The sequence below is a fragment of the Branchiostoma floridae genome, chromosome 15 (genome assembly GCF_000003815.2).
Source record: "Branchiostoma floridae strain S238N-H82 chromosome 15, Bfl_VNyyK, whole genome shotgun sequence".
NCBI classification, from domain to species: Eukaryota; Metazoa; Chordata; class Leptocardii; order Amphioxiformes; family Branchiostomatidae; genus Branchiostoma; species Branchiostoma floridae.
In genome coordinates this window covers 14,539,956-14,551,497 of record NC_049993.1, presented here as the reverse complement: position 1 = coordinate 14,551,497, position 11,542 = coordinate 14,539,956, and the positions used below count along the sequence as shown (strand labels likewise).

The 11,542-nt window shown below is 40.2% G+C and overlaps 2 protein-coding genes across 2 annotated transcripts in view; both read right to left on the bottom strand.

Annotated features, from left to right (window-relative positions):
* The window catches only part of LOC118432081 (ferric-chelate reductase 1-like), a 21,329-nt gene extending 19,850 nt beyond the window's left edge, over positions 1 to 1,479 (bottom strand). The window contains exons 1-2 of the mRNA XM_035843594.1: positions 1,217 to 1,479; positions 230 to 372 (exon numbers count right to left, since the gene is read on the bottom strand). Of these exons, the coding sequence (XP_035699487.1) occupies positions 230 to 372; positions 1,217 to 1,415 (342 nt within the window). The 5' untranslated portion in view covers positions 1,416 to 1,479. The remainder of the gene's footprint in view (positions 1 to 229; positions 373 to 1,216) is intronic.
* Positions 1,480 to 3,236: 1,757 nt separating this feature from the next.
* Positions 3,237 to 11,542, bottom strand: part of LOC118431507 (putative ferric-chelate reductase 1) — a 10,142-nt gene continuing 1,836 nt past the window's right edge. The window contains exons 5-16 of the mRNA XM_035842747.1: positions 11,294 to 11,379; positions 10,637 to 10,741; positions 8,913 to 9,084; positions 8,275 to 8,391; positions 7,741 to 7,856; positions 7,186 to 7,275; positions 6,792 to 6,854; positions 6,067 to 6,107; positions 5,859 to 5,917; positions 4,929 to 5,084; positions 3,958 to 4,037; positions 3,237 to 3,436 (exon numbers count right to left, since the gene is read on the bottom strand). Coding sequence (XP_035698640.1) covers positions 3,341 to 3,436; positions 3,958 to 4,037; positions 4,929 to 5,084; positions 5,859 to 5,917; positions 6,067 to 6,107; positions 6,792 to 6,854; positions 7,186 to 7,275; positions 7,741 to 7,856; positions 8,275 to 8,391; positions 8,913 to 9,084; positions 10,637 to 10,741; positions 11,294 to 11,379 — 1,181 coding nt within the window. The 3' untranslated portion in view covers positions 3,237 to 3,340. The remainder of the gene's footprint in view (positions 3,437 to 3,957; positions 4,038 to 4,928; positions 5,085 to 5,858; positions 5,918 to 6,066; positions 6,108 to 6,791; positions 6,855 to 7,185; positions 7,276 to 7,740; positions 7,857 to 8,274; positions 8,392 to 8,912; positions 9,085 to 10,636; positions 10,742 to 11,293; positions 11,380 to 11,542) is intronic.

Below are 11,542 nucleotides of genomic sequence, written 5' to 3'. Positions count from 1 at the left end.
AGAAAATGAAGTTAAATGGAGTCATCGCTACCTTAAATAAGGGCAGGTGGACCTCATCGGGCTTAAACTCCGCGGGGCGCTAATAATAGGAGATCGGCTGGCCTGACTGTCTTGGGCCTCCGAATAAACTGTCCTAGCTGTCGGATCCCGGCTGGCCCCCAGGGTACGCACACGCGTGGCTTGTCATATACACACACGTACACGCCCATGAAAAACAATAATAACCTACTTGTGTGTCCGGAGCACAGTCCACAACCAGGGTGATATCATCATCAAGAGCCGTAAACGTTCCCACCGGTTCATTCCGTCCTACGGGCCGAGCCTGGATGTAGAAGCCTTCAAAAGTCTGGGAGCCCGTTTGCTGTATAGTAACTAGGGCAAGAAAACAATTGAATATTTCTAAGATTATACTCTACGTATGTTTGAAAGCGGAATTTTATGAATTTGCCAAGAAACTAGAAACAAATTGTACAGTGCCTTTCACAATTTCTGTGCGTGATTTTTTTGCCTTGTCATTGTGACCGGTGATCGCGTATTTAGACATGTACAAACAACAGATGTTGACCTAGTTCAGTCGTTACCTGCTACTAAAAAATTGCAAAATCATAGCTTGGTAACCATTCTCCGGATACTATGGTTACAGGCTACATAAAGAGTAATCTATATATTTTCATAGATTTCACATCTTCACAGTTTCAATGTAAGAAAAAGGTGTCAAACCATGAATTTCAGCATGCCAGAAACCGACTATACAACTGTACTTATAGATATCTTGCGGCTCTATTTCTTTACCCCAGTAACTACAATTCACTGTTGCCAGGGCCCAAACAGGCTAACTCTTCGGAATTGAGGCCAACATACGCCCGAAGAACTTTAGCCTCAGCTCCGATGAAAGACCCTTTGGGCTACTCATTGAAGGTCATTGAATTCAGACAAGCAAGCTAAAATGACCAGGCGGGGGCAGAGGCACTCAGTCCCGAAGAATCATAGCTAACAACCCCAGGAGAGACCCTAGTTTATATAACGTGGTCCACATATGAAAAACACAACGATCAAAACAAAATTGCATAGATGCTAAGCAAACTCTTGATTCTAGCTACCTTCATAAAACGTAATATCTAGTATACTCTTTCAACAATATCCACTGGCAGTCTTCCAACAATTTCTGCTACATTCAGAAAGCGTAGTATCTAAACTCTTTCTACAAGAAACGTACCGTTGATTTGTTCTCCCACGCTGTACGTCTGTTTATCCACAAGTAGCTCGTACGGAGGGCTCGACGTCTGTCCTGGAACTTTGTGAGCTGGGACCATGTCGTCACAAGCCGAAGCCGGTACGTACGAAGAGTAGCCATTTACACCATGATTGGTACACAGTAGAAAAACTACCGTAACAGTCAGTGAAAACAGAGTCATTTTGTAGAGAGGATGAACTGGACAACAGGAAGGCAGTGTCCGGCCCCGAGTGACCGTTATGTAAGTCAGAGCCCGTTAGGTCAACGCTGGGTCAAATACCCACGCCCAATGGTTTATACAATGCTTAGGCCATGTTGATTGGACTATATGGATGGCATCACACGAGCGTCAATTTTTTTCTGTATTCAAAACAAAGTTTTCGAACATACTGTAAATCGTACAAAGTAGCTGCAAATTGGTATTGGTTATTAGGTGGGCAAAATTTACTCTCTTTGCAGCCAGGGGCTGAATCTTGAGGAGCTTGCAATAGGCGGGGCTATATCGCAAGGGTCTCGAGCGGCTGCCTTTAGGCTCTAACTCAGGTGACCTCAATACGACAATAAGTGTCCCAGGTGCGACGTTATGTCTGTATCTTTTGAACTAAGTGTAGTGGGTTCTTTTACGTACTCAGAGACCTCCATTTAATGTCCTATCCGACATATTTACACCGAGTGAATGGGGTACACTTATTCGTATCAAATGTGTAGGGAAGATTTCGATATAGGGTTATTTGACCACGCCCAAGGAATATTTGCACGCAGCTGGCAACAAAGAAAGTGGGGATACGGTAGCTAGGATAGCGTGCATATGTCTTGCAAAGCCGTCTCGTTGACAAGGCCTCTGTCTTAGACATCTGTCGGTAATAAGCTCTATAAAAGCTTTCAGAGAGTCGTACAAAATCGTGCGACAATCGCACGGCGGCGTACGAAAGTTGGAATGTGTTCGCGCCTCATCCTGTGCGAAGACAAAGTAATTTAGCAAGAACATACAGATTTACGAAGTTTGAACAAACATGTTCGCTTGTGCAAAATGTGTTTATTCGCAAAACATGACTAAGAAGCGAATATCCTTATATAACAATGTAATAATGTATTCCCAAAGTTTTTACAGTGTTAGTTTTTCTATTTCTATAATCAACAGAAGAGAGATACACAAATATTTATAAAGGATCGTACTTTTTTTTTATTTTCTGGCCAGAGAATTGATTAATGACATGTCGGCTATATAAGTCCGTTAATTACCATGGTTTACACAATAATACTAATGCAGTCATGATTCTGAGAACTCTTTTCTTTTCAAACTTTTACCTATCGAAAAGTCATTACGTATTTATACAGAACTATTACAAAGTCAAAAACTATTACAAATGTATAGTGTCAATGGTATTCACATTGTTTAGCTAGGTGTGCGCTTGCTATATAGATTCTTTATACTATCTAATGTTATTGACATATAGCAACTTAATCATCTTATATGAATATATAATATACATGATACCTTTTAAGTGCTTAATTAGAATTCGAAGGACAACCAATTAAACTTTTCACAACAATATTTTTCGTGTTCGGAATGTGAGCTTTTGGTTACAATTAACAACAATATCACTAACGGGCACGTGACTATAGAAATTGAAACTACCAGTAAGTTCTAGCTCTAGTAACTAGCATACCTTCGAAGCCAAGTGCGCCGCATGCATGTATGGTAACGGCCCTGGCGTATTGGCCTGTGATTCTTACTTCTCGCGGCCGCCTCTAAGGTCTTGCCCACCGTCAGCCAATCAGTTTCTTAGTCTTGCTATTTGAGGGAAAGTTACTAGCCAATCATGTCACTTCTTGACCATAAGCTGCGACGTGATTGGCTGATGAGGACCTGTTGGGACTAACGTTTTGAGAGGAACGTACAGCAGACCGGTACGTCAGGGTCACTCGGCTTGATATAATATACAACATTTTATCTAAAGATATTCATATATGTACTAGGCAATTAATTTGTATACATTTGCCTTACTACAGTCGCTATACTTTGGCTACAAACGCGGCTGACATTGCATGAAAATGATAGCTAGTAACTTGATATTGGTTTATGTGCGCTCAGCAGAAAGGAAGTTAGTGCAGTCCGATGAATGTAAACATTGCAACTGTGAAGCCGGTCAGGACGGTTAGGTAGATCACCAGGAAAGCGTTCTTGAATCCAGAGTTAGGCTGAAAAGAACATAACAAATGTCAATCAATCAAACAAATAAATAGACAGCATTAAAAACCAAAAAAATCAAATTATAGGAACTTTCCATACAACGAAAGTAAAATTGTTTGCAGTTGTTTAAATCATTCCAGTTTGAAAAAAGATGACAGATCATATTTCGCCAATGCCATAAGAAAATGGATATCGTAATTCGATATCAGAGAGTGTACACTATACCCTATATTCCATGTGCATGTATAAGATTCACATACAGTACTGTTCAAAGGTTTGTATGTTGTAAAATACACGTTAATAGTTGTTGGCTAAATGTTGCCATATCGACGAAATTTAATTTAGTTTTCTACTCGTAAACTAGTCTTGACTCATGTTTGGTGATGGAAATGTGCAAGTAATGAAATATAGATAGTGTAATATAAATTCACAATTAGTGTGCACATTAAAAGTCCTTAAATGCTAAAGATAAAAGCACCAACAATACCTGTAACTTATTCTCGTAGATATCAACAATGAAGTTATTTACCGGGTTGGGTGTTTTGGGTTCAGGGTTGAGATCAACCGAACTGGCACTCTTCCTTGTTTGCATCTCCACTTCTTCCACGTCTGAAACTAAAAATAAGTTTAGTCTCTCCTATCGAAAATAAAACTAGACTGTTACTGTACTAAGGTTGCAGAATATAGGATATAAGAGATTTTTTACACAACCACTTTCTCCTTAGTTTGCTTACGTTTACACGTCGCTCAGACATCTTCCTCAGAGCTACTAACTGGAGTTCTGCTTCTCGCCGCTACATGTAGACGATGTTGCTTTCGCGGGACAAGAGGGATACCAAGTTAGACACGTTTGGGATTGTGTTCTTGCCGCAAAAGCACCAGCTACATCGGCTACATATAGCGGCGAGAAGTAGAACTCCATTCAGTTAGAAGCTGTGACAAAGGTGTCTGAGAGACATGGAAACATGAGCAAAGAAAGTACACACTGATTGTCGGAATGTGTAATGTCCAATTGTAGTCTTACTGAATAGGTTGTTTGTAAGCTATCTATAGATTATTCTTATCTTATCATCATATATAAATCTCTTTGAAGATGACTAAAACATAAGCATAGTATGTAGAACAGCTTTGAGGCAAAAGACATTTTCTGGTGTCGTAAAATCAACTCGTAGATCTTTGTGCGATGCTTGCTCTTATTCTTTCATCTGTAACGTTGAAGCTACTAAGAATTTGGCAGGATCACTCTACTTCTCTACCGTACGCGTTTAGGAATAACAGGAGTAACTTGGTATACGTGACTTCTATATAGATAAGCAGTGTCACAATTCGCTTCGCTCACTCGGTGGTTTCTTTAATGTCAACTAAAGACGGAAGTTGTGTCACGGTAATCATCTTTGGGTAGGTCATTATCCCTTAATTATGTATCATATATCCTACGCTATAACTGTGAAACATTGCAATGAAAATACAAGACAACAACAGAAAGAAATATGATCCCACCCTTTGTCTTGGTTTCACAGCAACACTTGAGCAGAGACTCCTGCTCCAGAATGACCTCTGACAGAGCCTGCCACGCCACCCAGCTGGCCAGCACGTACATGGCTTCATCAGGGAGATCCATGGCGGGGAAGTCCAGACCCAGGAACATCACGATAACTAGTGAAAAAAAGGAGAGGAGAGTTTATTACGCAGTGTACTACTGGGCCACCGTAGATTTCTGACAGAGCCAGTCACACCACCCAGCTGGCCAGCACGTACATGGCTGCATCAGGGAGATCCATGGCGGGGAAGTCCAGACCCAGGAACATCACGATAACTAGCGAAAATACACACAAATGTAAAAAAATAACTTATAAGTTCATCTGTGTTTGTAGATGTCATTCTTGAACTAGTTTAACTGTAATATCCAACACAAAAAATTGGACTCACCCAAATTTTGAACGAAACAGCAGCACCAGTTTCCGTCAAGGAATGAACAATCCACTGCTGTCGTGACGTCATGGTATGCAGATATAACACATGATTCCGTGAGCAGTGGATCATAAGTTGCAAGAAGTCTATGGCACCCGCCGTCTCTGCTCTTATGATCCACTGCTCACTAAGTCACATGTTCCATCTGCAAACCGTGACGTCACGGCAGCAGTGAAGTGTTCATTCCTTGACAAAGACTGTTCAGTCATACTTTATTTTGAGTTAGTGCTATCCAAACTTAACCGATTGTATTGTGACGTAATAACTTGACATTGGAATGTTCGTATGCGTTGCATTATGTCACAATATTGCATATTTGCTCAACAAGTCTTTTAAGTGAACAATTTTAACGATTGAATGCCATCCCAAAACAGACACGTATCACACAGTAATGTTATTATTTTACAAGTATTATAAGCAATAGAATATACTAAAGGTGTATATTCAAAGAAAACATACTGGCCCCAACTCTAGCTCCAGTTCCAAAAGCCCAGTGAAACCAGTTGAACACACGGCGTCTGAAAAAAAAAAACGTACACAGATTATTAACTCTTCTCTCCTACGTTATATATACATCATAGCCATCAAATAACATGCAATGCAGATGGGGCGTTCACAATAGAAACTTTAACAATAATTCTATCAATAAAGAATTTTAGTCACTTACTTTGGTTCATTTGGCCCACCTCGTACCAGTGACATGAATGGCTGTAAGTCAACATAAGCATTTGTTACAAATTAGAAAAAAAATCGTCTTCTATCGTAACGAACGAACTTAAGGTGTAACATACTAGTAAACATATTCAGCACAAATAGCTTATGTGTTGAACGTATATATAGCAAAACATCTAAATGTATTTTGTTGTGTTGAAAGCCTGTCGCATCTCCTATTTTAAGTTTTGGGTAAGTTTTGGATTGGTTTGGCTATACAGATCTCCATTAGTGACTGATATGTCACTATTCTTCCTGGAGTCCGGGTGATTTGTAAAGAATCACCAATTCTAGACGGAAGGATTTTGCACCATCACACACCGCACCATCGCACGTGTGGTGGGTTCTTTAACGTGCCTGGGGTATGGCTCTCCCCAGACACGGGACCTCCATTTTACGTCCTATCCGAGGGATGGCCCTAGCCGAAGCTAGGTACTCATTTTCACTTGAGTAAAGTGAGGAAAGTCGGGTAAAGTGCCTTTCCCAAGGGCACAAGATTGGTAGCACGGCAGCCGGATTCGAACCCGCAACCTCTCGGTCACGGGCCGAACACGGTCCCACTGCTCTACGCGGTCCCACTACGTCAATTGAACAACATAAAGATTACAATATAAAATGTTATTTGTGTAATGTCTATCTACATGTATGATAAAACCATGTTATAGTGACTGGCATTATTACCTGTGCGACAGCCAGGAATGTCACCACGATGCCCATGATGGCGTGTATCTCGGCATTTGTACCCTGCGATTCGGTGATGTAAGAAAAAATATATAGTCACGTCGTACAAGAACTACCATATCATGACAATCGCTCCTTATTGACTTGCCATTACAATATAAAATGCATAGGAGATATAGGTAATCTCTTTTGTAGATAACAAAGGGATTTGTCATGTAATATTTCTATTTAACTCAGCGAGTACTTGCCAATGAATGAAATCCCTTTTTGACGTCATTTTATGCAGATTACGAACATGAGCAGTGGATAGAAAGTAGCTTGAAGCGTACTCGGTCTCATCCTATGATGTATTTAACTTGAATTCTACCTTAGCTAGTTAAAATAGGGGATATACCGTGACAAAGGTCCATTCTTTGAAGAAAAATATGAGGACGAAGGCGAGCACGCATAACAGCACTGTCATAATCATGCCAGCACGGTGGATCTGAAACAAAAGTCTGGGTTAGTTTCCTAAATGTTTGAATGACTGTGTATGTCCTAGGAGCAACGGTTAACAAAAACGAGTAGAAGAGTAGTTGATGATAGCAAAACATACAAATCATTTAGAAGTTGGAGAAAGAGCGCTCAATTTGTTCGAACATAACATTTGTCATTCATACACACTACAAATTCGAAGTGTATCATAAAGAAACTTAGTTAAGTTATTCACATATATGTCGTAAAAATGTTGTACGAAGGATGTACGACAATTATCCTTTCCGTCACAAAATTCTGATGAACCGCACATGTCTACGTTTGTCTCGCGACAGTAAAAATGTCGCACGACGTACGTTAAATGGGCGTAATGTGCAGATACGGCTGTTTCACGACATTTGAGGTCGTGAGCTCGTCTTTTAACGTACAAGTACACCCTCTGGCGATTCTTGTCAGTATTGCAGGTTGTACTTACCGCAAACCAGATCTTGACTCCACACCAGGTGCTGTTTGGCCACATGGGTTTGTAAAACCGCGCCATCACAGCTGCAACGCTGACAGTGAACATCCACGCACTCATCATCAAACCAGCTAATGGGAAAAAGATAATAAAATCTATAGCAACTAAAAGCGACATGCGTTATACAAACACCTTCCTTTTCCTCCAAAAACGATTTAACGTTAAACCCTCTAAGAGCTCGACCTTGATTGTGTAGTTGTTCTTGATGATGTTATTGGAATCATCGCCGGATGGCTATTTTGAGTCTACAGGACCAATCAAAGGGTTCTGGTTCCAGGGTGGTTCTGTCTACAAACTTGCCGCATAGGAATTCTTGCCAATGCGTTTAATGATAGTGGATAGAACATGCTAGGACTGGAGTGTTAGTTTGTATGGCTTGAATGTTTAATGTTAAGATAATGATACTTTATTTTTTATCCGCTTTCTAATGGGATTACATGTAGTTAATGGGAAATATTGTAACTGTGTAGTCACTCCTGTTGGGCGTACCGTGTAGTTTTACCAAGATGGGAGTTGAAGCAGCGGCCACCAGGCTGATGCTTGTGACGTCCACGGGTTGGTCCGAGTAGGCACGACTGGTGTGTACTGCGATCTGTACGGTGCCGTCTACAAATACACAGAATAAAGGAAGACCTTAGTTTTAGATGTACTATTATTATCATAATGTTCCAGAATAAATTGTTTATTATACTATTATCATTCATGGATGAGATTATTTCCTTAGAACTGTTAGATATGAGCAACTCGCGTGTAGTTTGACTGCGTTGCATGTACAAGAGGCCCCAATTACGGATTGTATCTTTTACAATTGTCACGCAATGAAGTTCTCTATCTTGTAACAAGTAAGTACAGATCGCACCAAAATGATAGTTGACAGATACATGAAATATTTACACTGCCAACCAACATAAGAATCATATTATACTTAGTGTATACGATTTCTCGCTTGAGCTTCTTTCGGATACTAAAAATGTAGCTAGGAACAGCTTCCAATCAAATGATCTCCCAGTTACCAACAGATTACAACCAACAGCTCAACTGTAATGCTTGGTACCAGTTGCGCTACAGGGACAAACGTTCATTGATTTCTATAAAGTTAGATACCATCTCTTGAGTAGATGACTCACCAGGCTGAACCATTGTTGGTCCGACAGCCAGAAAGATGTGGTAGGAAGAGTTGCCGAGGTCAAAGTACTGGTCAGCTCCTGTCCCTGCCCGTGCTGTCTGCCGTACAGTACGGTGGAATCGACAGGACAGCAAACCATTGCTGTATGCCACCTCGACATTACTGACTCCGGACTGGAAGAATAAAAGATGAAAACTTCAACAGGCTCCTAGGAGGCTCAAACTTACACCAATTTTCCTTACACCGAGAGATATCTACCACCACAAACAAGAGTTTAAAAAAATCAAAACCTTGGCATATCCAATATAAAACATACAAAATTGAAGTTCTGCCACAATGTTACTCAAGAGGGGGTCAACAGTGATTTAATCTTTTTACATATTCAATATCATCACAGTCCATCGAGGTTTTTCATCAGTTATGCTTAACACGCGCGCGCTTGCACGTACACACTCACACACAAAGACACTCTCACACACACACACACACACACACACACACACACACACACACACAGGCATGGGCACAAACATTTGAAAAACACCTCTTTTCCATTTCTATGGAGGTCGAAAGGGACGTCAGTACATAGCAACAACATATGTTATAAAACGTACTCACCAACATATTGTCTCTTGACCTAGTTACGCTGTGAGTAGGCGTGTGTTAGATTTACGTGGATAGCGAGTAGCACCAAGGACAGGCCCCTTTGTCCAACAAATCATACACAAGCAAACACATCTGTCGTAATGGCATGACAGATATATATGTTAACCATACTTATGGATGGTGCTAAGTGCTAAAAGTAAATTTGCTCTCCTAAGTTCTTTCTGTGCGCGATTAGAGTTAAACACACGGAGGTGTTCACTTGTAAATGGCTATCTGATCATAAATGTGCCATAGGAAATGATAAATGTTGATGCGCAAATTTATAGATTGCTTTATGATTCTTTCTACTCAATTAACGTTTTAAGGAAGGGATCTCACCTAGATGTATTCCTAGATGATAAAAAATGACGAGGTAAACAAAGAATCGGAGATACCATGTCTACGTTACTTACGTGAGTATTGTTGTTTTTTGACATTTTCAGTTCAATTTGAATAACTCTGTGAGAGGTGACACCATGATATGTGATATGTTATGATGTGCGACTAAATCTAAACTATCAACATATATTTTTCAACCATTTTCATTTCATACACATACTCCATACTTAAGTCTCGGGTAAATGGTCCCTGACTTCCGCCATGTGCCAACGTTTACACCATATACCCAATATATTAGATACAAGCCAACTAAACCTTCGCATCCTGCCAGATTCCGAACAGCTAGATAGAACAGCTAGGCCCGGAAACAAACGTGTTCCCCGACCAGTACAATGAGATAAACACATACCAAGAAAAACAACTAAACGGACTGATTTTTCAATCTGTTTTCAATGTGTGCTTACAAAGTTACTTTCAACGAACTATCTACCACCAACAAATCAGGATGTCCAGGTCAAAAGATACAACAAATGTAAGTTCTGCTGCAGTACCAAGGTCGCATACGTGGGGGCCCAAAATCAACATTGACCATCTTCTTGCAAACACCTACGATGTGACCTAATGTCATTGTAATACATCCAGAGCTTCAGCAAAACAGGAAACACAAACACACAGACACACCCACCCAAAACAATATATCTTCAATCTTCATTTTCAATGGAGATAATAAATATGACTTACATTTGTGGCCTCTCTTGTCGGCATAGTGCGACCTGTAGAGTAGCTGGAGAACACCTCGATGTTTCCGTCAGGGTGACGCATGCATTCATACATGTCGTCATCAGCCTAGAAAGAAAACAAAGCGTAAAGTTAAGCACTTACTTTTTAGAAATGCCTAAGACCACGCTAATATATATATATATATATATATATATATATATATATAACATACGGCCATGTACTTATATTACAATATGTAGTCTAGAAATGTTGTGAAAATATTAAGATGTAACAATGATATCATAGCGACAGCCAATAAAGCATCTACCTTCAAATTGGTGTTACGATATTTTCTCTACTTGGTAGATGCAGTGCAGCCGTGGTGCATTGTGGTCTAGGTCAAAGTTCAAGAGACTTTTGTTATGTGTAATCCCCATTTTTTCAACCTTTTACTGCATTTTAGGAAACTATAGTCGTTTTCGTTGTCTTTCATCGTTGTTTAAACGTTTTATGATAGTCTAGGCAAGTAGAAATCTGGTTACTCCCGAAGAGATATTGAACTTTGACCTAGACCACAATGCATCACGGCTGCGCAGGTGCACTCAGAACTGAGAAATGGCGTGTTGTTTCTACACTAGTGTTGCACATGGATACTGGGATCTTTCAAATGGATCGTACCATCAGTTGGTCACTGGAAAATCCTATGGCTACGTATCCATCGCTTTTTCCGGTTATTTCTATGATAACATTTTCTCCAGCAGCATCTGAAACATCATAAAGAACAACGATTACCACATACGATGTAAAATGCCTCATATACTATAATTACTATACCAGATTTTCTGTACTCTAATCCACCACACACAGACACACACACACACACGCACACGCACACGCACACACACACACACACACACACACACACAC